At 39.9% G+C, this 27,049-nt stretch overlaps 1 protein-coding gene across 1 annotated transcript in view; it reads right to left on the reverse strand.

The window, feature by feature from the left end:
• The window catches only part of LOC139165304 (guanine nucleotide exchange factor subunit RIC1-like), a gene marked incomplete at its 5' end in the record, with an annotated part of 229,116 nt that overhangs the window by 128,793 nt on the left and 73,274 nt on the right, over positions 1-27,049 (reverse strand). Inside the window, one exon of the mRNA XM_070748502.1 lies at positions 3,476-3,916. Within this exon, the coding sequence (XP_070604603.1) occupies positions 3,476-3,916 (441 nt within the window). The remainder of the gene's footprint in view (positions 1-3,475; positions 3,917-27,049) is intronic.

A 27,049-nucleotide genomic window follows, 5' to 3' on the forward strand; every position in this document is an offset into this window, starting at 1 on the left:
GTAAGCTTGCGCCAGGTCGATCTTTGCGAACCTTTTCCCCTCCCCCAGGGAGTGTAGAAGTTGTTGTACAACTGGGATGGGGTAGGGGTGGTGTTGGAGTGTCTTATTCAGGGTCGATTTGTAATCAGCGCAAACTCTTAAAGAACCATCTGGCTTCAGAGGTGTAACTATGGGAGTTTCCCATGGCCCCTGTTCCACAGGGACCAAAATACCTTGGCTAATGAGTTTATCCAGCTGTATGTCTAGTTTGGGGAGAAGCGGAAGGGGGACCCTGCGAGGTTTTAGTCTGATCGGTGGGACCTTGGGGTCAATAGAGAATGATATAGGGGGCCCCTTATACAATCCCAAGGTGGGGCTGAACACTTCAGGGAACTCTTTCACAAAGTTAGGCATATTATCACAGTTTACATTACACACACCCGAAATCTCGATCCCCAACGGTTCCATCCACGCTAAACCCAGAAGAGAGTGCTTGGCCCCCGTTACAATAAGCATGGGAAGGGTACATTTAACATTCTTGAATGCAATAGGTACATTTGCTGTTCCCAGGACCGAGATTACTCCCCCTTGAAAGTCTCTGATCACCAAAGAGGTTTGATTTAGGTCAGCCTTAGACACATTAGGCATATACAGTTTAAACTTTTCCCAGGGCATGATGGTATATCTAGAGCCCGTATCCAGCTCCATTGAGCAAGGCTGGTTATTTAGTAATAGTGAGATAACAATTTTAGCCCCCTTTTTAGTTGCCGTGTTATTCACGGAAAATTGAGAGTTACCTCTATAGTAGTCGCGGTTAGCGGTTGAGTAGTTCCTTTGACCCGAGTTGCGGAACGGTCTCCTTTCTCGCGATTGGGGGGTCTGGTTTTGTGGTCGCTGGTATTGCGGTGTGGCGAATGTTTCTTCTGGTGCCGTTGCTCTGCAAGCAATGGCGATGTGGCCTCTACGGTTGCAGCGGCGGCATGTAGCGTCTCGGAAAGGGCATCGATGGCGCTGGTGATTTCCCCGGCAGCCCGCGCAGGGGGCTGGGTGAGTAGCTCTAAGGTGTCTCGGCTGGTCTTGCACCAGGAGGCAGTTGTCCCCGCTGTGAGTTGGTTGGCTGAGGTCGTCTGATTCCACGGCGCTGGGAGACGCGGAGTCAATTTTGGCAATGAGTTCTCGCCTTCCGTGCTCTTTCAATTCCCTAGCCGCTGCGTCGGCTGCTTCTGCGGTTTGCGCTAGTTTAATCACGGTTTGTAGAGTCGGCTCTTCTTCGGTGAGGAGTTTATTTCTCACTGTGCTGCTTTTCATGCCGAAAACCAAGGCGTCGGTGAGGCGAGCTTCCGGGTCTTTAAACTTGCATTGGGCAAGTACCGTTCGAAGCCGCGTTGTAAACTGGTTGATCGACTCGGTTTCCTTCTGAGCCATCATGGAAAATTGATGCCGAAAAACCATGGCGGTTTGGTCGGTTTGAAGTGGCTCGCTAGCTTTTCCTGTAGGACGTCCCACGCTACGGTTCGTGCTTGCTGCGGTTCGGTGAGAGTTTGGGCCAGTCCACGGATTTCTGGGCCGCAGTAATTAAGGAAAATAGCCCGTCTGCGATCGGCTTCGGCGTCCTGTATTCCCGCCGCCTCGAGGAAGATCTCGAAGGTGGCCATGTATTCGTCCCAGGTCGTTTTCTCGGGATCGAAGAGTTCCGGAGCCTGGCCGATCTGGACTTTGTTCATGTTGCACGCGATGTTTCTTCCGTCCGTTCGTCGCCAGTGAAGTAGACCCAGAGGCAGGGTTCAAGCAATCGGTACTTTTATGCAGCTCAGAGAACAAGTGACAGCTCAGCAAGGCAAAGTGACAATTCAGCGAGTACCGACTGGCTCTGCCTGGAGAAACCGCTCCTTTTATACATTTGCGGTTCCCGCCAAAGCTAGAGCCGGCCGCGTCTGAGCCAATCAGGAGCGACTTCCTGCTTCGGCTCAGACAGCGCTAGAAAGAGGAACAAACTATTTACAGAGTTACAAGGTAGCCATTTCAGGATACAACATATCTCATAGCACAAATTTCTAGACCGGGGTTTACACAAGGAAGACAAAATCAAATTTGATGTTTTGTCATCCTCTGAGTTTTTCCAAGTCATCTGAGGATGAAGAGGATGGTGTAAAAGGGAAAAGTGGAGACCCAATTTCCATCCAAGCAGGGTGCTGGACTCGAGTCAAATTGCCTTGCGAAGAAAAACTTGTTGCAGAAGCAGCCTGCCTATTTGCAGTTGACTCACGTCTCAAAGTCAATAGCTTGTCTGTGCCAAAATGAAATTTCATTTTTAAAAACAACAGAGGCAGAAGTCTGGGTTAAGTGCTGTGGAAACATGCCCACCTGTTGCCCAGGAATGTTTTCATTCAGTTCTCAGAGAGACAAATGGGGGCACTGAAGAAGACAAATTGGCCCGTTGCTGCTCAACAAGCTGTGGGGATTAAACTGTTTGCTTTGCCTGCAGTAAGGAGAGGGCTGAGGGCAAGGGACTCTTATCCATTGCAATGGTGCGTTTAGTATCATCGGTGCTTATGTCATGCCAGCAAATCAGGCCCAGGGGGGAAATCAACTGGATTAAAACGCTTCCGTGTAACTTTATTCTGCTGCCCCAATAAAGGCCAACTGAAACAATCCACCTTTGCTCCCAATGCATACAAACACAAGAGCTACTATAAGGGCAAAAGAGCAGTCTGCACAAGTTATGCTGCCTGTCAAAATTGCAAGTCTTGCAAGCTGGCCCATTCATTTATCTCTCCTCTGTCCATCAACCAGTATTTATTGAATACTTAATACACTAATCAAAATAAAATAAAGGGAACACTCAAGTAACACATCCTGGAACTGAATGAATGAAATATTCTCATTGAATATTTTATTTGCACAACTATTCCATTTGCACAACAGCGTGTGAAATTGACTGTCAATCAGTGTTGCTTCCTGCCTGGATAGTTTGATTTCACAGACATTTGATTTACTAGAAGTTATATATTCTGTTTTTTAAGTGTTCCCTTTATTTTATTTTTTTTGAGCAGTGTAGTTTTTTTATTGTCCTTCCTTCTCTAGTACCTTAGCATGATCCTTAATTACTTTAAGATAGGAAATAATTAAATAGTATGTTTTTACCCATAAACGCTTTAATCATTTCCGGAAGGCCTCTGCAACGCTCCAGATTGATCTTGAGCTCTGTTATCAGCTACAGAGGCCTTCAGATAAGCCTTCCCAGCTGCTGAAGAGGGGCGGCATATAAATCCAGTAGGTAGGTAGGTAGGTAGGTAGGTAGGTAGGTAGGTAGGTAAGTAAGTAAGTGAGCAAGCAGGAAGGAAGGAAGGAAATGAGTGAGTGAGTGAGTGAGTGAGTGAGTAAGCAAATAAGTAAGTAAATAAGTAAATAAATAAGTAAGTAAATAAACAAGTAAATAAGGAAGTAAATGAATAAATAAGTAAATAAGTAAGTAAATAAATAAGAAAATTGATGGATAGATAGATAGATAGATAGATAGATAGAAAGAATGATAGATAGATAGATAGATAGATAGATAGATAGATAGATAGATAGATAGAGAGAAAGAATGATAGATAGATAGATAGATAGATAGATAGAAAGAAAGATAGATAGATAGATAGATAGATGATAGATAGATAGATAGAAAGATAGATAAATAGAAAGATAGATAGATAGATAGATAGATAGATAGATGATAGATAGATAGATAGATAGAAAGAATGATAGATAGATAGATAGATAGAAAGATAGATAGATAGATAGATAGAAAGAAAGAATGATAGATAGGTAGGTAGGTAGATAGATAGATAGATAGATAGATAGATAGATAGATAGATAGATAGATAGATAGATAGATAGAAAGAAAGAAAGATAGATAGAAGGATGGATGGATGGATGGATGGATGGATGGATGGATGGATGGATGGATGGATAGATAGTAGGGCAGCTCCGCTTCCTTTCATTTTCAAACTTCCGATTGTCCCTTTGAGCTATTTTTTGCCATCCCTGGGCTTCAGGAGGCTTTCCCGAACCCTAGGGAAAATGAAAAACAGCACAACGGGTCTACCGGAAGTCAGGAGGCTTCAGTGAGGCCTGCACACATGTGTGGGTGGGGTTGTGTGCATGCGCAAGGCATTAGATTATGGGTGTGAGCACATGCGCGCACGCTATCACATGCATGCACAACCTTTTGGCACCTAAGCCGAAAAAGATTCTAGGGGAATACACCTGGTGGGACCCAGAAGAAGGGCCTTCTCTGTGGTGGCTCCATCTCTGTGGAACAACATTCCCCCAGAGATTAGAATGATTCCCACTCTGACACTTTTCCAGAAGGCATTAAAGACCCGGTTCTGCCAGCGAACCTGGGGAACTCAGAGCAGGATAGAGCCCATTAAACGACTCATATGATGTGTTGTCGCCAGGGAGGGGGAGTGTTTATTTAATTATATTATTGTATTAATTTATGATATGATTTTTCTCTTTTATTAGTTTCACTGTTTTATATATGAGATTTTTATATTCTTGCAAGCTGCCTTGAGTTGCCATATGCAAATAGGGGGCAATATAAATTTCCTAAAATAAACAAAGAAAATGTTGTTCAATTGCTAAATCATGCCTGACTTTTCGCAATCCCGTGGACCCTAGTATCTCTCTCTCTCAACACACATACACACACACACACACACACACACACACACATCCTCGACTGTCTCTCAGAGTTTGCCCAAATTCATGTTCCTTGCTTCGATGACATAATCTTAGCATCTCCATCCTCTGCAGTTCTCTTGCTCCCTTTGCCTTCGATCAGATAAGTTTTACTGGCAGCAATGAGATATAGAAACCTATAACCTTGTACTGCCATCGACTCATCCAGATCTTTGCCGCCAGTTTTGCTAAGCCTTAATTAAAGACACTTTATTCAGACTTTAAATTTAGAATGCTGGAAGCTGAAGGGTGGTATATTTTTATTAGCTTCTGGCCCTATTAAAAGCACCTGACGTTACCAAAAGATTTTCCTAGCAGGGAAATGAAATGTGGCCAATACTGCACTTGTTTAATCTTTATATGCCAGATTGCAGTTAGACCAATAAAATGTTGGCAATTTCAAGGCCAGGGTTAATTTCTTTTTTTTTTTGTAAAGGAAGCAAAACACTACATAAGAATTCTACCGTTTCTTTTTTCAGGATAGTGTCTTCAAATAAAAAGCATATTCATAGAACACACTAAATATTTTGAGATTAGGCATACAGTGGTACCTCTACTTATGAACTTGATTTGTTCCGTGACCAGGTTCTTAAATAGAAAAGTTTGTAAGAAGAAGCAATTTTTTTCCCATAGGAATCAATGTAAAAGCAAATAATGTGTGCAATTGGGGAAAACACAGGGAGGGTGGAGGCCCTGTTTCCTCCCAGGAGATTCCTAGAGAGGCCCCATGGAGACTTCTCCCCGCCTTTTCGAGCCCTATTTCCTCCCAGGAGATTCCTAGAGAGGCCCCACGGAGGCTTCTCCCTGTCTTTTCCGGTTACAGCTTCGGAGGCTCGGGTTTGTAAGTGGAAAATGGTTCTTGAGAAGAGGCAAAAAAAATCTTGAACACCCAGTTCTTATCTAGAACACTTTGTAAGTATAGTGGTACCGAGAGCCAGACATTAAGATTGGCTTAACTTGAATACAGAGTAGCATGTCACCCAAGCCACATTGGTGGTTAATTCTTGGTTAAACCATTACTAAGCAGGAAGGCTTTTGCAAAGAAAAAAAAAGTGTGTTTAATTCCTCATCCCCACTCTAGTATGAAAGGGGGGATTTTTGAAAAAAAATGAAGATGTTGGAAAAACTTCTGTTTCTCCTGCTCTAATATGTAGTAATCCTTACTTCATTAAGTCAGCATGGATGGAAATGAACCAAGGGCCCATTATCAGCCACCATAAATATTGTTGGGCTACTGAATGGTGAAGAGGCAGGGGACAATAAAAATTGACTGGCTGTGACCAGTGAAGGGCTACCAAAATTTTTACTACCACACTGTGGTAGTACTATAAACATTTTATTTAGGCACGATGCAGCGTTGCAAAAACACGGAAGTCCTCGAAACCCCACCTCTGGACTTCTGTGTTTTTGTAATGCTGCGATTTCGCTGAGGCTCCCCTCGCTAGGAAACCCCACCTTCGGACTTCCATTGCCAGCAAAGCGCCCATTTTTCCGCTGATGGGATTCCCCTGCATCATCGCAAAAACACGGAAGTCCGGAGGTGGGGTTTCTCATGGAGGGGAGCCTCAGGGGAATCCCAGCAGCGCAAAAACAGGCGCTTCACTGGCAACAGAAGTCCAGAGGCGGGGCATCCCAGTGACGGTGGCTTGGGTTTGTAAGGTGAAAATAGTTTGGAAGAAGAGGCAAAAAAATCTTAAACCCTGGGTTCGTATCTCGAAAAGTTTGTATGACGAGGGGTTTGTGAGATGAGGTATCACTGTATTCTGTCTTTTTTTAATATTTCCCTTCATGGCATCGGACCAGAATACCTCCGGGACCGCCTTCTGCCGCACGAATCCCAGCAACCGGTTAGGTCCCACAGAGTTGGCCTTCTCCGGGTCCCGTCGACTAAACAATGTTGTTTAGCGGGACCCAGGAGAAGAGCCTTCTCTGTGGTGGCCCCGACCCTCTGGAACCAGCTCCCCCCGGAGATTAGAACTGCCCCCACCCTCCTTGCCCTTCGTAAAGTTCTTAAGACCCATCTCTGCCGTCAGGCATGGGGGAATTGACACATCTCCCCCCGGCCTACACAGTTTATACATGGAATGTTTGTGTGTGTGTTTGCTTTTAATAATGGGGTTTTTAGTGTTTTTTAAATTATTAGATTTGGTTTTTTACATTGTTCTTGTTATTGTTGTGAGCCGCCCCGAGTCTACGGAGAGGGGCGGCATACAAATCTAATAAATAAATAAAATAAATAAATATTTCATTCTTCTGGGATGGGGTGGCATGGAGGATTTCCCACACATGCAAAGCCGCAATTTTATTGAAACTAGCCAGGTCTGATTCATGTGGAACTATAATGCAGAAATCATGATTTCCAAAACAGAATGTCTGAGTTCATACCTGAAGCATAATTAAACTGTATTATCTAATTACACCCAGAAGTCGGTGAACGTTTCCAGTGCATCATGGAAACATATAACGCTGCAGAATAACGTACAGGGGCACTCTGCCAAATAAAGTCTGCAAAACTTGCCTGTAACTCTAATTACATTATTATTATAATATCTCATGAGAATTCAGCACTCTCATGCTTGAGATTTTACATAATTGTCACACGGGAGTGGAAAATTTCTTGTGTAAAATCTTGTACATTATTCTCTTGGGAGACTTTGCAAGCAAGTTCTGCATGAATCTGTTTCGAGATCTGGTGATTCGTGAGGTTCCTGTCCTTTATTATACTGTAGGATTGTTTTTAATTAGATGTGTTGCTTTTGTTTTGATTGGAGGGATCTTTTGATATCACTTCAAAAGTTGTCAAATGAAAACCTTCGAAGGCATGCATTCACAATTCCAAACTGGTAGCGAAGGTAAGACAACATATATATACTGAAACTAGCAGCAAAGTGTATCTTCATGTACATATATGTAGAAAAAGCCCTCAGAAGCATTTGTCCCCTGATTGTTCTTCAGACAAGAAGCTGCATCATATTTTTGAGGATCAATAGATTACTTGGTTCAGAACAATATGTTTTGGCCCAGATAATCCCCACTTGGTTAAAAACCTTGGTATGCTAATAACAAAAGATTTAAGTGCCAAAGCCCACTGCAACAATATAGCCAAGAAGGCTTCAAGAGTTGTAAACCTAATCCTACATAGCTTCTGCTCTGGCAATCTCACACTACTTACCAGAGCTTACAAAACTTTTGCCAGACCCATCCTCGAATACAGCTCATCTGTTTGGAACCCATATCACATCTCAGACATTAACACCCTTGAAAATGTCCAAAGATACTTCACCAGAAGAGCCCTTCACTCCTCCACTTGAAACAGAATACCCTATGAGACTAGACTTTCAATCCTGGGCCTAGAAAGTTTAGAACTAAGACGCCTAAAACAAGATCTAAGTATTGCCCACAAGATCATATGCTGCAACGTCCTTCCTGTCGGCGACTACTTCAGCTTCAACCACAACAACACAAGAGCACACAACAGATTTAAACTTAATATTAACCGCTCCAAACTTGACTGTAAAAAATATGACTTCAGTAACCGAGTTGTCGAAGCGTGGAAGTCATTACTGGACTCCATAGTGTCATCCCCAAACCCCCAACACTTTACCCTTAGATTATCTACGGTTGACCTATCCAGATTCCTAAGAGGTCAGTAAGGGGCGAGTACAAGTGCACTAGAGTGCCTTCCGTCCCCTGTCCTATTGCTCTCCTATATCTCCTATACCTTTTTTCTATTCCTATATCTCTTCTTCTATTCTTTCATTGATATGTTCTATTACTATATCTTCTTTTCTATTATTTCTTAGATATATTTTACTATGAGTATCTCCTCTATAACCTTCATCATGTATTTTACTATATGTATATAGATATATACCCACTAAAACCCTCATTATGTATTGGACAAAATACATAAATAAATAAAAATGTTTTGTGTGACCTTACAATTTAAGGAAGGAACTGACAGAGTCATGATGCAAAACGTTGCTTTTTGTTGTCAGTGATTCTTATTATTTGACTAAAGATCCCAAGAGTCAACTTTGCCAATGAACAGATGGATACAGAATGAGGGGCATAATGCCTTCTAGTTTCTCATAACCAGGAGTAGAGAAGATGTACTCCTGGTCCATTTAGGCAAAATGGGAGGAAGAGAATGCAAAAACAGAGATGGATGGCCACAGAAAAAATTTTTTAAGACATTGAAACACTATAGAGAGTGAAGAAGAAAGAAACCAGGATAATAAGGGGACTGGAAACTAAAACATACAAAGAGCGGTTGCAAAAACTGACCATGGGCAGTCTGGCGAAGAGAAGGACCAGGGGAGACATGATAGCAGTGTTCCACAGAGAGGAGGGGGTCAGGTTGATTTCCAAAGGACCAGAAGGCCAGACAAGGAATAACGGATGGAAGCTCACCAAAGAGAGATTCAACCAAGAAATAAGGAGGAACTTTCTGACAGTGAAAGAGATCAACTAGAGGAACAGCTTGCCAGCGAAGGTTATTGAGACTTTCAAAGGAGGACTGGACTGCCATTTGTCCAAAATGGTGTAGGGACTCCTTCTTGAGCGAGGGGTTGGACTAAATGACCAACAAGGTCCCTTCCAACTCAAACAAACTAACAAACAAACTATAAACAGGGTGCAGGTAATCTTCATACAGAATCTATTTTAAAAATTGTCCATTACCGTGAAAGGAAAATAGGAAGAGACCAACATTTAAACACCAAGACTTACTGACATACAGAGTATGTAGGGCTGAATTCCTTGCTAGCAGTTGATCTCCAGGATAGGGATGATGATTTCCAATTTCCAATAAAGCTTCTATGTGTTCCACTGTTTTGTTAGCTACAGCATGCAGTGATGGGAGTTGAGTGTCTTAAGAATCATGAATCAAATTGTACCTGCGGGAAGCCTGACAGAAAAGGTCTTTAGTACAAATGCAATACCTCAAGGAAAGTCACAGCTCCAGAAGGCAAGGAGTCATCAGATCTTCCTAGACTAAAACAGCAGTATGTCCTACACAAACAGACTTACAATCCTAGGTTTAGAAATCTTAGAATTACATCGCCTTAAACACTGCCTAACCATAGCCCATTATATTATCTGCTACGATGTCCTTCCTGTCAATGACTACTTCAGCTTCAACCAAAACAACACACAACCACACAACAGATACAAACTGAAAATATTTGAGATATTCTTTCCCCCTAGGCCTTTACAATTCATGTATGGTATGTTTGTACGTATGGATGTTTGGTTTTACAATAAGGGTTTTTTAGTTGTTTTAGTATTGGATTTACATGCTGTTTTTTTGTTACTGTTGTTAGCCGCCCCGAGTCTATGGAGAGGGGCGGCATACAAATCCAATAAATAAATAAATAAATATTAAGGGATTCCTCACATCCTGGCAGTGATGGGCTACCAAACTTTTTACTACACACTGTGGGCGTGGCTTATGCATTTTGTTTCAACATCTTTCAGTTCAAATTGAGCGCTCTGGGGTGGAGCTCCATTTCCGCTACCCCACTGCGTTCCCTCCCATCCGGGCAGTAGCCCACCCCTGATTATCTACCAGATAAAGTGTATGTACACACATGCACACACAGCCCTTCTAAAATTATACACATTCAACCCCATTTACTGTGATAGGAAAAGCATACCCAGAGTCCAGAAAGGAAAAAAAAGAAAAAAACACATTTTTTTTGCTACCGGTACTGACCGTACACGTAGGAGCCCATCACTGCATCCTGGACATAAACTATTTAAACTCCCACCCTCAAAACAATGCTTCAGAGCACTACATACCAGAACAGCTAGACACAAGGGCAGTTTTTCCCCAAATGCCATCACTCTGCTAAACAAATAATTTCCTCAGCACTGTCAAAACTATTTACAAACTCCGCACTATTATTAATCTTCTCATTGTTCCCATCACCCATCTCTTCCCACAAATGACTGTATGACTGTACCTTTGTTGTTTGTTTTCTTCTAATTTGCATTCTGTTTCCTAATGTGATTTGATTTCTTATTTATACCCTATGGCTATCATGTACCTTATGATTCCTAATGAATAATATCTTTTCTTTTATGCACACTGAGAACATATGCACCAAGACAAATTCCTTGTGTGTCCAATCACACTTGGCCAATAAAGAATTCTATTCTATATCTTTATGTTTCTCCATTCATGTTCCCAACTTTAATAAATATTCTATCAAAGCATACAAATTTATCTAAGTTGCTCTAGATTTTTGTTATTTATGCATAATTTGAAATCATTCACTTCATGTTCACTATCAAACACAACTAATTTTATCCTCAATTTATTAATTTGCAGATCCATACTCTGCACTGGAACATGTAATCTATTTAACATTCATTGCAATCATTTAGGTTTTCAGTAAACAACAAGGTGTCATCTGCATACAAAATACATACGTATTTCAATTTCCAACCTATACACTTCTAAAATGACTCCAACCATCCATAAATACATTAAATAAACATGGATATCGTACATCCTTGTCTTAATCTCTGCTCAAAGCTAAACCATTTCCTAAGTATTACATTTTATTCTCATGGATGTTTTACTTTGCGCATACATATCTGTTTTTACCAACAGCAACCAACCTTCAACCACATGTTTGCACAAAACATTCCATATTTCATTTTACTTGATTATGTTATCATATTTTGCTTGTTTGTTTGTTTGTTTGTTTGTTTGTTTGTTTGTTTGTTGGATTTTTATCTCAGCCTTCTCCAGGACTTGGGGCCGCTTACAATATATGAAAAAATACAGTTCTGAAATCGAATAATACCAAAACAGTCTAAAACCCCAATTTAATCTAAAAACAGTCATATTCAATCAACATATCTTCCACTCAACATACATTCATTCATAGCCAGGGTTAGTGTCCCCAAGCCTGTTGACACAGGTGTGTCTTCAAATTCTTATGAAAGACAAGGAGGGTTTGGGCAGTACAAATCTCTGGGGGGAGCTGATTCCAGAGGGTCGGGGTCCCCACAGAGAAGGCTCTTCCCATAGGCCCTGCCAAGCGACATTGTCTAGTCGACAGGACCTGGAGAAGGCCGACTCGGTGGGACATGACTGGTCATTCATAAGCACCGTTTTCACTGGCAGAGACATCTCGGGACAGTCCTTTGCTGTTTCCAGGGTAGCCCCGCAGGGTCTAAGTAACCCCAGGTCCTTGAGTTTGATACCCCTGCTTTACATAATTCTCTCATCATTCTTTTGCAGGTTATCAGTTTATATGGATTTTTCTCATCATAGTAATTACCGAAACTATCATTAAGTGTACCTGATGATTCTTGAAAAATTTGTCTTTTCTTTTATGTACACTGAGAGCATATGCACCAAGACAAATTTCTTGTTGTGTGTCCTATGACATTTGGCCAATAAAAAAATCTATTCTAGTAATGCATAGTCATAAAAGATTACTTGGGAAAATATATACAACAATAAAATATGTGTTAAGATAAAGAAAGGTATAGATAGTTTAGTTTTGCTTTACAGTTTTTAAAATTATGTTAATTTGTTTATTATTTTTATTTTCTTAAATATTTTTAAGTATGTAACAAATAAAATCTAGACTTTACAATTTAGGGGAGGGAGTAATGTAGCCCGCATGATAAATCATTGAAGTATATATGAAATTATTTTTGTTAACGGAAAAAAAACATGTACTAATTTATATACTTGAGACAAATTATAGTCTAGGGTATAATTAATATAATATAAATATAGTGACTTTAAAGCTAATATAATGCTAATATCTGTATATACATTATTAATTTGATTTTGTTTGATTTTCTTCTATATTTACTTTTGTGTTTTCTTTTTAAAAGAGGAAAATTAATAAAAAATATTTAAAAGGAAAAAAATCTACTCTATTCTAGTAATTACTTATAGTAATCATCTTTTTCATACTTCTTCATGCATTACTTTGTCACTCTAATAACTGTTTTCCCTCTATTCAAAGTACTTTCTGTATAATAATTCCTTATGTGTTTTTTCTATTCCATTTTGTTTTATCTTAAAATACAGGACTTGCATTTTTATTTATTCCACTCCTCTTCTCTGTTACTTCTGTTCATTTTTCCTCCAAGTCCACTCTTGATGACACCCAAAAAAACATTTCTTCCACATGCTGAAAACTCTTCCATGTGTTTATTAAATTCACATATCAATATTCTCATTCATTCTTGGATCTCCAAGAAGCCCAGTCACATTTGGCTGTGCTCTATCATTTTGTCTCCCACCAATACATAGTATATGTTCAGAATAATTCCCTTTGTTGTACAATCATTGAAACAAGAGAAACAGGTGGTATAATCAAAATCCAGAAGGGGTTTTCAAGCATTTTGAGAACAAGGTAGAAAACCAGAGAGGAAAAATGAGAAATTGCGTAGATTTTATACCATTGCAGTTAAAATGGAGATTAACAGGGATTTGATGTCAAGCACAAGTAACCAGGAACAGCAATTACATTCAAAGCACTAAACGTTTATTACATGCTACCCATACATAAGAATCTGCTCTACGAATAGTCAAACCAAATTGGCACTAGACAAGTGTTGTGAGTGTTTCCTGTCAGTCTTTGGAAATGTCAGATTCAGAAAAGGAAGATGACATAGAAGCTGCCAATTACCCTGATTTAAGAGTGGAGGATGATAGTGATGATGAGAACTTAATAGAAAACACTGTGGGTGTTAGTATGGATAGTAATAATTCTTCAGATTGTAAAGAATAGTCCTTGGTTAAGTACCAAACTTAGGAGGTCAGAGAAGAGGAAAGATGAACATGGGGGAAAGAGGTTTTGAAAATACTGTTCAGAGTGTGTAAATTAATTAATTAGCTCACATCCGGAATTGACCGGAAATGATGGATGCTTTTATATAAAGTGAAAAAGCCAAGATAGATGCTTTCTGCCATTTCTCTGGAAAAGTGAGTTTTTATATTGCATGATAAAACTGTTTGGAAGTAGCGTTAACCTGATCCAGAGATAAGGAGATGTTTGAAGTGGACATCCTGCTCATTTAGAAAGAATTTATGACTCTGTAGTTTAGTCTGTGAGTTTGGAATACAATTTGCATGCTGGAGATGTATTGTGACAAATTCCAAATTGGAAGAAAGTAAATAAAGAAGTGATAATTTGGAAATACAAACTTGTAAAGAGAGTATTCTTGGAGCAGGCCACCCAGACCAGAACAACAAGGGTCAATAAAATTCACAGGGATGGATTTGGGTCTCTTGTGATTGTGCAGCAATTATGAACTGATGATGCATTTAACCCCACCTTCATAGCCTTCTCATCTCCTAGACTTCAGGAATTAACAGAATTCTTGTGGTTGATGTAAAATAGGTGGTACAAGTAGATGCTTTCTGGGAAGCCAAGAGAGCTGAAGCCCCCAAAACTTGGGGGAGCTTGTGAATTGCATAGCACCAGGACAGAAATGACACATTTCTTAGGTCCCATCAAATGACTTTCTTCTTACAGAAGATTCTCTAATGGCGTTGATACAAACTACATGATTCTGCTTCATTATCTAACAAATGTTAGAAACCAGTGTCTAAACGTGTGGCTTTGACATGAAATTTAATCTATTTGTTTTAATTGGAAACATTTTTTTGCCACAGGGGAGATAATGTGTGAAGACAGTTTGCATCCCCTGCTAGTTTTCAAGACATTGTTATATTTAGAATTAGAGAGAGAGAAAAAAAGCTAGAAATTTTCCCTCTATTACCAAATGTCACTGAGTGGGTACAGATGACTTTTGTACAGTAAAGTAATCATATTATAAAAATCTGATACATGTTGGAAACAGTTCTGAGAAAATGGAAATGCTCTGTGATTTGGTGATTATTTTCTATTGCATTACAGGCAATTACAAGTAGTGTTTGACTTACAGCTACTTGTTTACAGTTGCTCAAAGTTACAGCGTGGGGAAAAATGACTTATGACTGGTCCTCATGTTTCTATCCATTATAGCACTCCCATAGTCATGTGATCAAAATCCAGGTGCTTTAGCAATTGGCATGTATTGGCAATGGTTGCAATGTCCTCAGTTATCTGTCTGTCATTTGCAATTTCCTCAAGTGACTTTTGACAAACAAAGTCAATGCAGGACGCTATAATTATTTAATGAGCACATGATTCACTTAAGAATTTCAATGATTCACTTAGGAACCATGGTGAAAAAGGCCATTAAAAAGGCATGACTCCCTTAACAACTACCTTAGTTAGCATTGCAAATTCTGGTCTTAATTCTACTTGTAAGTTAAGGACTACTGTTCTGTCCCAGCACCGAGCCCCCCAAGAATCAGATGCACACCACCGGATTAACTAATGAAAGTTTTACTGTGTACAAAAGTCTTATGCAGTTGAGTCTATTTTCCTAGCAACAGTATAGCTTATTCTTACTTTATTCTTGGTTATTTTCTCATTTTCTAGTCTTGTTCCTGTTCTGTCGAGCTCTCTGGTAGAATTCTCCCAAAAATGCACAGATACAATTTCAGACACACACACGTTTGAAAGTTCAAAACAATGTTCTTTATAATGAAAATTCACTTAAACCAAGCCCTCTTTTGGTATAGCAAAGAGCACTCGTCTCCAAACAAACTGGTAATTTGTACAAGTCCCTTATCAGTTCTGTGATACTTAGCTTGCAGCTGTGAGGCAATTCACAGTCCTTCTTCTTTCACAAAGTGAAACACACTTTGCCCTGGTTTAGTTTCAAAGTGGGGAAAAATCAGCACACAAGAGGTCAAAGTCAGTAAAGCAGTCACGAAACACAACGATCAGATAATCCTCCACAATGGCCAACCCCACAAGCTGCTATTTATAGCAGCCTCACTAATTATCACAGCCCCACCCAACCACAGGTGGCCTGATTTTCTTTGATAATAATCTCTCAGTTGTTGTTGCCTCTGCATCGCTCTCCCCATGCGTGGCTGTATCATTAACTCTTGTTCTGAATCCAAGGAGGAACTAGATAATTGATCTCCTTCTGAGCTGTCTGCCCCACTCTCCTCCTCCCTGTCACTCATGTCTTCTTGGTCAGAGGAGCCTTCATCAGCAGATTCCACCAGGGGGGGGGGCAAAACAGGCCTGCAGCATGTGGATGTCTCCCCCACATCCACAGTCCTTGGGGCAGGAGCTGGGCCAGAGCTAACCACAACAGTTCCATTACTAACAATTTCTAAGCCTCCTTAGATATTTTTTTTTTTAAAGATCAGGCTAAGTTGATTAGATTTGAACATAGATGCAGCCTGAATCTTGTGCTCCACTACAGTTCAAAGATCATAATTATTTTTTTAAAAAATGATAAGCATCCCCTACCCTATATTTGATCCTTCCAATTATTGCTCAACTGAATATCTTCATATTCCTTCTATTCAATTTCATTCTTTTAATTTCAGCCTGGTTCAACTCATTTTTAATTTTGTCTCCCTCTTCGAATTCTTCAGCTATCCCACTGGTTTCATATTACTTGAAAATCTGGTAAACATTCCCTTCATCAATTCTATAATGAATTCTCTACTTAAGAACTTAATTCGTTGCGTGACCAGGTTCTTAAGCAGAAACGTTCTTAAGTAGAAGCAATTTTTCCCATAGGAATCAATGTAAAAGTGAATAATGCATGCAAACCCATTAGGAAAGAAATAAAAGCTCAGAATTTGGGTCGGAGGAGGAGGAAGAGGAGGATAGTCACTGCCGAAGGAAGAAGGTGAGGTGAGGGGAATCAAAAGAATCCAAAACTTTAAGGCTTAAAAAAAAAAAGAGGGACTATGAGGCGGCAAGGAGGAGCACGTGCCTCCAATACACCCGGCGTGAGGCTGCCTCCCATACACTGCCTCCCATACACTGGCTGCTGCTGCTGCTGCTACCTGCTGCCTCTTCCTTCCCATGCTGAAGGGCTCCCCTCTCCTCTCACTCGCTCGCTTTGTCGCCGGTGCCTTTCCTTCACTGTGGTGATTCCTTGGCTGCCCAGAGCGAAAGGAGCATTTCTTTTCTCTGGGCACTGGCAGAGGTTTATTCCCTGTCCAAGCATCCAGAGAAAGGAAAATGCTTCATTCACTCTGGACTGCCAAAGTCTCCATAAGCGCCACCAAAAAGCGCCTCTGGTAGCCCGGATGGACGGGATTAAAGGGGAAATGACAGGAAACTGGCTGGGCCTTTGTGCCGCTCTCAAATTTCCTGGGGAATTTTTCCGGGCTTGGGTTCTTAAGTGGAAAATGGTTCTTAAGTAGAGGCAAAAAAATCTTGAACACCCAGTTCTTATCTAGAAAAGTTTTTAAGTAGAGGCATTCTTAAGTAGAGGTACCACTGTCCTTCCAAAAAGTAAATACTCGGGATAGTCCACTTGAGATTGTCCTCTAATTTGTCAAGGAGATATTGCTGAGCATTGATCAAGCAGGGTTTTTTTTTCCTGAGTTAATTCTGGTTCATAATTTCTGATTCTTGATTAATTCTGAGTAATGATTTCTCCTGAGTTTTCATAAAAGTATGGCTAGACCATAAGCAATTTCCTTCAGCACGATAGAAGGAAATTAATCTGGCCCTGGATATCTGAACTCATTTAAGTCACAAGAAATCCTTTGCTGTATTTTTTTTTTAATTTTATCAAGCACCAGCTAAAGTCCTTTCCCTTCAACTAGCGGTTCATAATTGGCTGGTATAACATATATCTTCTTCTCGGAGATGTCAGAGTCAAATAAGAAATGAGTAACTAACCTTTATTATTTGTGATATTACACCGAGCAGCTGATATTCCATTTCTTTTTCTTTCCTTCCATTTTGAACCCACAAGAGGACCTTTTTTTAATTGTTACTTTTGGCTCACTTCAACTCATTTTGAGTTTTAACTTTCCTGAAACTATATATACTGCTCAAAGAAATAAAAGGAACACTCAAATAACACATCCTAGATCTGAATGAATGAAATATTCTCATTGAATACCTTGTTTTGTACAAAGTTGAATGTGTACAACAGCATGTGAAATTGATTGTCAATCAGTGTTGCTTCCTAAGTGGACAGTTTGATTTCACAGAAGTTTGATTTACTTGGAGTTATATTGCGTTGTTTAAGAGTTTCCTTTATTTATTTATTTTTTTGAGCAATGTATAATCCTGACCTGTTTTCTTTTAATATCTGTCTTTTTAAAAAAGAATTGAAGTTTGCAGACAATACAACAATGATCGGACTCATTCAAGACATTGATGAATCCACATACAGACGGGAGGTTGAGCAACTAACCTTGTGGTGTGGCTGGAACAATCTAGAACTGAACACACTCAAAACAGTATAAATGGTGGTAGACTTTAGGAGAAACCCTTCCATCCTTCCACCTCTCACAATACTAGACAACACAGTATCAACAGTAGAGACCTTCAAATTTCTAGGTTCTATTATATCTCAAGACCAAAAATGGTCACCTAACATCAAAAACATCATCAAATAACCACAACATTATGCATAAGATTGTATTCGTGTGGTGGGAATTTGAGAGGGGTTGCTGCATGAGGAAAGTAGAAATGTAGCCATAACAAATTCTTTCTAGATTCTCAAGGTCATCCTTTGTTCAACACCTGCCCGGAAGTGGTTGGGAGTAAGAGACATGTTGGCATGAAGGAGTCTGGTCAATGTGATGAACTTGGGGGTGTGGGAACAAGGGAATGAACTTTAAACTGGGCGGAGAAACCCTGGTAGCCTTCGATTTGGGTTTCTCAGAAATGTGCCAATATGGTTCTGCTAATAAATTGGAACTTTGAGGAATGCTATGCCTCAGACTCCGATTTAGTTTTGGATGCTATTTGGAACCATGACACAACACACACACACACACACCCGAGGAAAGTAGAGCTATTTCCAAGCAGTATGCATAAAAAGCAAGTTAAGAGGGAAGGATGGAAAGTGAGCCTGGCAGGTTTTAAAGGAGGCGCTTCAGATTCTGTATGATCAACAGCAAAGGGCCATGACTTCATTTAACATCTTATTCTCACTGGAATTGCTATCCACATTAAGCAACTGAAAGATTGGGTGGAGGTGGTAGATTTCTGCATTTTCTCAGCCTCGTACAAGATTGGTGTTTCAGACTCTTAACACTGCCTGATTATTTTGCCTGCAGAGTAAAGTAAGTTTCTGGAAGTGACCAGTATCTGGCCAAGATGCCACGTGTAACATAACCAGTGGGAGACTGAAGACGGCGCTTAGGGAGAGGAAAGTCAGTAGGGCTGTTACGAAGTCTTGGAGCTGGAGATTTAGAACACATATCATTTGCTTACTTCCATCTTTGTGGGACAAAAGTCCTCTGAGTAAGTGGTAAAAAGGGCAGAGAGCTGTGGGATAAGGTAAGGAAGCGTGAGTGACCGCAACAACACAAGAGCACGCAACATATTCAAACTTAATATTAACTGCTACAAACTTGACTGTAAAAAATATGACTTTAACAATCGAGTTGTTGAAGGATGGAACTCATTACCAGACTCAATAGTGTCAACCCCTAACCCCCAACATTTGTCCCTTAGACTATCCACGATTGACCTCTCCAGGTTCCTAAGAGGTCAGTAAGGGGCGTACATAAGTGTACTAATGTGCCTTTCGTCCCCTGTCCAATTTTCTTTCCTTTATCTCATATATCATATATATTTTCTTCCTTTCATATATCTTCACTATTTTATATTTTTCTTTATATATATTACCTCATGTCTATTCTCTTCTATGTATTGTGTATTGGACAAAATAAAATAAATAAATAAATAAATAAATAAATAAAATAAAATAAAATAAAATAAAATAAAATAAAATAAAATAAAATAAAATAAAATAAAATAAAATAAAATAAAATAAAATAAAATAAAATAAAATAAAATAAAATAAAATAAAATAAAATAAAATAAAATAAAATAAAATAAAAAAAAATAAAATAAAATAAAATAAAATAAAATAAAATAAATAAAATAAAATAAAATAAAATAAAATAAAATAAAATAAAATAAAATAAAATAAAATAAAATAAAATAAAATAAAATAAAATAAAATAAAATAAAATAAAATAAAATAAAATAAAATAAATAAAATAAAAATACATGCAGTGTGATGTCATGACCACAAACTCTATCCCTTACTGTCAATGCCCCAAATAGCATCTGAGAAATAAATCAGAATCCACTCCAATTCTCACACAAGAGGTTTGATTTATTAGCAGAGCCATGTTGGATTACGTTTCAGCCATTCTGATACTATTTTCTCTCCGGTACTCCATCCAGGTTAAGGTTCATTTCACATCCCCACACCCACAAATGCAATCATGTGGACCAGTCCGGTGCAGGGATTCACCAGTTGTATAGTTGACGCAGAACTAAAGATGACCTTGGACTCTGAGAAAGGAATTTGTTTTGGCTGTCAACTTCTCTCCTAACCCTCCCAATTCCCTTGTGGGACCGCCTCCAGCCGCATAAATCCCAGCAACCTGTCAGCTCCCATAGAGTCGGCCTTCTCCAGGTCCTGTCAACTAGACAATGTCGCTTGGTGGGGTCTAGGGGACGGGCTTTCTCTGTGGGGGGCCCTGCCCCCTGGAATCAACTCCCCCCGGAGATTCATACTGCTCCCACCCTCCTCGCCTTTCGAAAGAATCTAAAAACCTATTTATGCCGCCAGGCTTGGGGCCACTAAGCCATAGTTCAAGTTTCAAGTTTTATTGGATTTATATGCCGCCCCTCTCCGAAAACTCGGGGCAGCTAACAGCAATCATAGACAGTATACAATAATAATCCAATACTAAAAGCAAATTAAAACCCCTTAATATACAAAACCAAACACATATACAAACATACCATGCATACCATTGTAACGCCTAGGGGGAGAAGAAATCTTAATTCCCCCATGCCTGGCGGCAGAGGTGGGTTTTAAGTAGCTTACAAAAGGCAAGGAGGGTGGGGGCAATTCTAATCTCTGGGGGGAGTTGGTTCCAGAGGGCCGGGGCCGCCACAGAGAAGGCTCTTCCCCCCTTGCCAACGAGTAAATTGTATGTTTGTTGTCTTAATCGGAATGAATTATTTTTAATGTTTCAAAATTTTTAGAATGGTTTTTAGATTAGTTATATATATTAATTGGATTTCAGATGTTTCATTGTATATTGTTTTATGATATGTTGTGAGCCACCCTGAGTCCTCGAAGAGGGGTGGCATACAAGTCCAATTAATAAATAAATAGTAAATGAATTTGTGCAGATCTACAAATTATCCTCAGCAATATTCAGCAGTAGATTCCTTTCTTAACTCAAAAGCTTCCCTTGTCCCCTGATTTGTTCCTGATCATCTTTAGGAAGTCAAAAAGACCCAAATGATAATTACCCCTTGGTTTGAAGGCCAAAGTCCTGGTGATGTAGCAATGTGCAGCCAAGTATTGCATGGGGCCCAGTTAAAATCCATTGGCAGGAGGCATTGGCAGTTTAACACCAATTAGTGCGTTAAAATACTCTTGCTCTCTAAGCCAATTTGCTTGCCACTTGAAGTAATTAGCTCCATCTGTCTAAGTAGACGGTTGAATCTGAACTTGACTTTAAAAAGACAGAGAGTCACAATAACAATTTGTGGCTGTTCCATTTTTGAATCAGGCACTTTGTGAAAAGAAATACTTTAGGAAATGTTCTAGGAAGTCAAGCATCTTTTCGAAGTTTCATCAAAGTCTATAATTAGGAGCATGACCTCGAGAGGTAAGTATTGCAGTGGGAATCAGGTATATATAAAATGTAATCCCAACCTGACATTTGGATGCCTGAAGGAAGCTTTCTCGGTGCTTTAATATGTTTTTCCCCTCCTATTTGTTTGTCTAACCTAAAATTAGAACTAGATTTTTTAAAAAAACAAAAAACAAAATTGATTCAGAACTAGGAAAAAGAAATAACAAATAAATATTCTTTTATAGAGTCCTGGCAAATCTAAAGCTTTCTTATCTCCAGAAACATTATTACAATGGATCATGAGACATTATTATGGGTTCAATGTAAAAATGAAGCTATGAAGGTAATGTTTTGCTTTGGTCTTCTGTTCTGCAGTTAACCTCTTTCCCGCCCCCGGTCTCAACCCCCCCCCCCCCAACTGGGATACTATACAGCGTGGATTGCTACTTCAATTGGAGCAATGAATAGATAGAGCCGGGGTGGCGCAGCAGGTAGAGTGCTGTACTGCAGGCCACTGAAGCTGCCTGTAGATCTGAAGATCAGCAGTTCAAATCTCATCACCCACTCAAGGTTGACTCAGCCTTCCATCCTTCCGAGTTGGGTAAAATGAGGACCCGGATTGTGGGGCCAATATGCTGGCTCGGTTGAAAAGTGCTATTGCTAACATGTTGTAAGCCGCCCTGAGTCTGAGAAGGGTGGCATAAAAATCAAGTAAGTAAGTAAGTAAGTAAGTAAGTAAGTAAGTAAGTAAGTAAGTAAGTAAGTAAGTAAAGAAGTATAGAAGTAAAGAAGTAAGTAAAGAAGGAAAGAAGGAAAGAAGGAAAGAAAGAAAGCATGACAGATATGACTGTTTTAGCTAACGGGGAATGATTCCCCATTTAGTTCAACATTTTTTGGAGGACTACTAGTTGGGAAGCCTAAGTATGCCTTTACTCCTATCATGAACTGATAAATAAATAAATGCCACTTTTCCCCTCAAAAACTATCATTTTACAGAATTAGTAATAAGCCACTCCTCTGTGCTCCCTTCTCCAAGAATTAATAAGAGGTGGGTTGCTCCCAGGTCAGCCCAGTTCTGCGAACCAGTCGTGGCGGTAGTGGGAGGCTCTGCCCACTCACCTGGGACGCTTCTGTGCACGCATGCGAGCGCAAACTGGTAGCAATGGGTTTTAGAACCCACTTCTGGAATTAATCCCTAGAGTTTTAATGTTTGGATTTCTTAATATGTTTTAATCTGTATTTATTCTTGCTTTGTAAGCCACCCTGAGAAGGGCAGCCTAGAAGTCATAATGATAACGATAACAATAACAATTCGACATCACAATCCCAGGAGACAGCAGAATTGAGGAGAAGCAGCTAGAGAAATTTGCGAAATACAAAGATCTAAAAATCGAGCTGCAGTGACTCTGGCATAAGCCAGTGAAAGTGGTCACAGTGGTCCTTGGCATGCTGGATGCAGTGCTAAAGGATCTCAGCGGACATTTGAAAACCATCGGAATTGACAAAATCTCCATCTGTCAATTGCAGAGGGCACACATAATTCGCCGCTACATCACGCAGTCCTAGGTGCTTGGGAAGTGCCCGACTGGTGATGAAATACGAAATCCAGCATAGTGATTCTTGTTTGCTCTGTTGTATTGTTGATAATAATAATAATAATAATAATAATAATAATAATAATAATAATAATAGCAACTGACCAAATTCTGAAGCATAACACCACGAAAAAGTGGTCAAAAACAAGCAAGCAAAACTACTGTGGGACTTCTGACTTCAGACTGACCGAATTCTGAAGCATAACACACCAGACATCCTGATTGTGGAGAAAAAGAAAGTATGGATCATCGACATTGCAATCCCAGGAGACAGCAGAATTGAGGAGAAGCAGCCAGAGAAATTAGTGAAATAAGAAGATCTAAAAATCGAGCTGCAACGACTCTGGCACAAGCCAGTGAAAGTGGTCCCAGTGGTACTTGGCACGCTGGGCGCAGTGCCAAAGGATCTCAGCAGACATTTGAAAACCATCGGAATTGACAAAATCTCCATCTGTCAATTGCAAAAGGCCGCTTTACTGGGATTGGCAAACATAATTCACCGCTATATCACGCAGTCCTAGGTTCTTGAGAAGCGCCCGACTGGTGATGAAATACAAAATCCAGCATAGTGATCTCGTTTGCTGTGTTGTATTGACATAATAATAATAATAATAATAATAATAATAATAATAATAATAATAATAATAATAATAATAGGAGGAGGAGGAGGAAGAGGAAGAGGAAGAGGAAGAGGAAGAAGAAGAAGAAGAAGAAGAAGAAGAAGAAGAAGAAGAAGAAGAAGAAGAAGAAGAAGAAGGTGTTTCATTGAGAAAAAGGTTGTGTGAACATTGCTTTGTAAACTTGAGTTCTTTAGGGCAAATATTTCCCGCTCTCTTTCTACTGTTTTTCCTTGACAGGGATACCCAGTTATAGAAAATGAAAAGAGACAGGAGGAGGAAGCTACATTTTATACCTATAATAATAGAAATTAATAAATAGAGATGAAAAATTTGAATTGTTGAGTGAATTTAAGGTACATAGAAGCATAATTTAATGACTGTGAGCCACCCAGAATTACCCTAGACTAGAGTAATAAATATAGGCCAATAAATTAAATAAATAGATGATCTCACCTTCAATGTAATAGAATCAACTTCAACCCAATGTTATGAACTGATATATAACAAATTATACAAATCATAGATGGTAATAGAACTTGTGTATTAATTTCTTTTTTCTTTCTGCCCCCCTTAATACCCTTTTTATTTTTTTGTACCCCCTGTCCCACCCCACCCCCCATTTTCAATAAATTAATAAATTATTATTATTATTATTTAAAGAAAATTGTGGTTAGATGATCTGCATGCTGGCTCATTTTGCAACCTAGGGGCTAAATTGAGATGTTTATTTCTTAGTTAAAAACAACTGTAGAGTAAAACGCTTTTAAGTAATAGTAACTATTAACAGGTGAGTATTTCTCCCTCCTCCTCCCAATCTGGATTTAGATTGGAAAACATTCAAGCAGAAATCATCTTCAAGCAGAAAATATGGATTGCTAGGTCTCCAAATAGAGAAGATTTCCAGCTATGAAATAGGATCTATGCCAAGTTTAAATTCAAAGGAGAATATTTATTTGAAGCAAGCTCGGGAAGAAATATTTATCTTGCTCACAAGCAGTTGGCCAAGGAACAGCCTCTTATATGAGAATAAAGGTGCTGTTTACTTACCTTTATGTTCTTCTTGACATACAAATTGTCAAAATAAATTCAGGGGACCAGGCACATATGTAATACGTATGTGCAGCTTAGTGATAGTGAACGAACTTTGGACATGGAAGCTGGTAGGTTCAATCTCTGACATCTCTAACTAAAAGTTCATGCTTTCCAATAGAACTCTTGCAAATAAATGATAATGGCAAATATAAATCCAATAAATAAATAAATATGAATGCTTGGTGTTTCTAGAACAAACTCCCTTGTCAATGGTGAACAATAAACATTATTTTTATTCTTGTTTCTAAGTGCTGCACCAAGTACTGTATATATCTGTATAAATCCACAGTAACTGAATTTAAACATGCCTGGGATAAACATATATCCATCCTAAGATAAAATACAGAAAATAGTATAAGGGCAGACTAGATGGACCATGAGGACTTTTTCTTCCGTCAGACTTCTATGTTTCTATGTTTCTATCTACTGTATTTTTTGGAGTATAAGATGCACCAGAATATAAGATGAACCTTAGTTTTTGGGGAAGAAAATAAGGGGCAAAAAATTCTGCCTACCAGGTATTTATCTAGCTAGCGTCCATACCCTGGTCTGTTTCAGCACATTAGTTCGCTGGTTTTGAATGCACTCAGTTGATAACAATCCTGCAAGACTAAGGAACAAATGCAGTGTAGATCAGGACTGTTTTTATGGTAAAGCTACAAGAGCAGAATCTTGCAAGTCCAATGTACTCTCCCTCCCTCATTTTACCTCTGTTGTCTGAGACATTTCCTCAAAAGAGCTTCTTGGCTGGGACTTAAACCCCACTTATCTCATCTTGGTAGTAGTTCTTCCTCCTGTCCTTCACAGTTGTTCCTTATGTCCTATACATTTGATGTGCAATGTCTGCTTTTCTTAGGTAAGGTGTGTTTGTTGCCCCATTATATTTTTGGCCTACCTTTTTCGGTTTTAGGTATTGTATCTGTTTTTAATCTTTATGCTATCCAGAGAAGAAAGGAAGGAAGGGAGGAGGGAGGGAGAGAGAGAGGGAGGGGAGGGAGGGAGGGGGAGGGAGGGATGAAGGTAGGGGGAAGGGTGGAAGGAAGGGAGGGAGGGAGGGAGGAAGGAGGGAGGAAGAGGGAGGAAGGGAGGGGGAGGGAGGGAAAAAGGGAGGGAGGAGGGAGGAAGGAAGGAGGGAGGGAGGGAGGAAGGAAGGAAGGAAGGAAGGAAGGAAGGAAGGAAGGAAGGAAGGAAGGATCTTTAGGAAAGCGAAATGCTTTATCCTGAATTATTCTTAATCCTATAAGGTCAGTACCAGAGATGGGCTTGTAACTAAAGCAAAATAGAGCTCAGTTGCAGGAAAAATTACGCTAGTCCATTTTTGTCTTGATTCAGGGATGATAGAAATGCAGATTATACTTTGGACCAGGGTCTCATGTCCTGCAGTGGTATGCAGGTGTAGGACAGTGTTAATGCAGGCTGTAGCAATTTCAAGCTAATTATGAAACCAGCTTCGCCCAACTCACTGAACTTTTGTTCCTTAAAAAAGGAGGGGATTTTCCCCCCCTCCACAAAAACACACACTTGTTATCAGCAAGGGAAAGGAGTGCTTTGTGAGGTGAGAAGTCATCCCACACGTTCCACTCCATTACCCCCTATTAACTTTCTAAGCACCCTGGAACCTTTGCATAAAATACCAAGAAAACTAATTAGGGCAATAAAGCATGATGATTTTTGTCAGGCAGTCAGAGGGCGTCAGAGGAAGAGAACAACCCTTTCTGATTTTCTCTCTACTTTGTGTGCGTGTGTGTGTGCACGCGCACATAACCAAGTTGCAAGACATTATAACGATAAATTACTTTGCAGTCAACAACATAAAAGAAAAGCTTGAAGCCAGAAAAGAGTAAAGTGTTTTACAGAAGAATGGTATTTACTTGTGATGGCAAACCTATGGTACCTGTGACACAGGTGCAATGAAAGGCTGCAAAAAATTTTACTACCACACTGTGGATGTAGCTTATTTTGTGGGTGTGGCTTGCCAGCTATATGACCAGGTGGGAGTGGCTTGACGATCATGTGACTGGGGGTGGATTAAAGGTCATGTGACTGACTTAAAGGTGGCCAACTTGATGTCACTCATGTCAAGGGTTAAGGTTAGGGTGCCTGGCCTCTCCTTGCCTCAGAGAGATACAATTTCCCTATCTATTTACTCAGCGGTCCCCAAACTACGGCCCTCAGGCCGGATGCGGCCCGCTGAGGTCTTTTAACTGGCCCGCAGCAGCACACGAGATTTTACCCATCGATATAATAAGCTCCCGAATCTCCTGTCCACTCACTGTTGTCGGCTGCTGAGCGAGGAGGAGGTGGAGAGGCAAGAGGTGGGGAGGAAAGTGGGC

The sequence above is a fragment of the Erythrolamprus reginae genome, chromosome 3 (assembly GCF_031021105.1).
Source record: "Erythrolamprus reginae isolate rEryReg1 chromosome 3, rEryReg1.hap1, whole genome shotgun sequence".
Taxonomy (NCBI): Eukaryota; Metazoa; Chordata; class Lepidosauria; order Squamata; family Dipsadidae; genus Erythrolamprus; species Erythrolamprus reginae.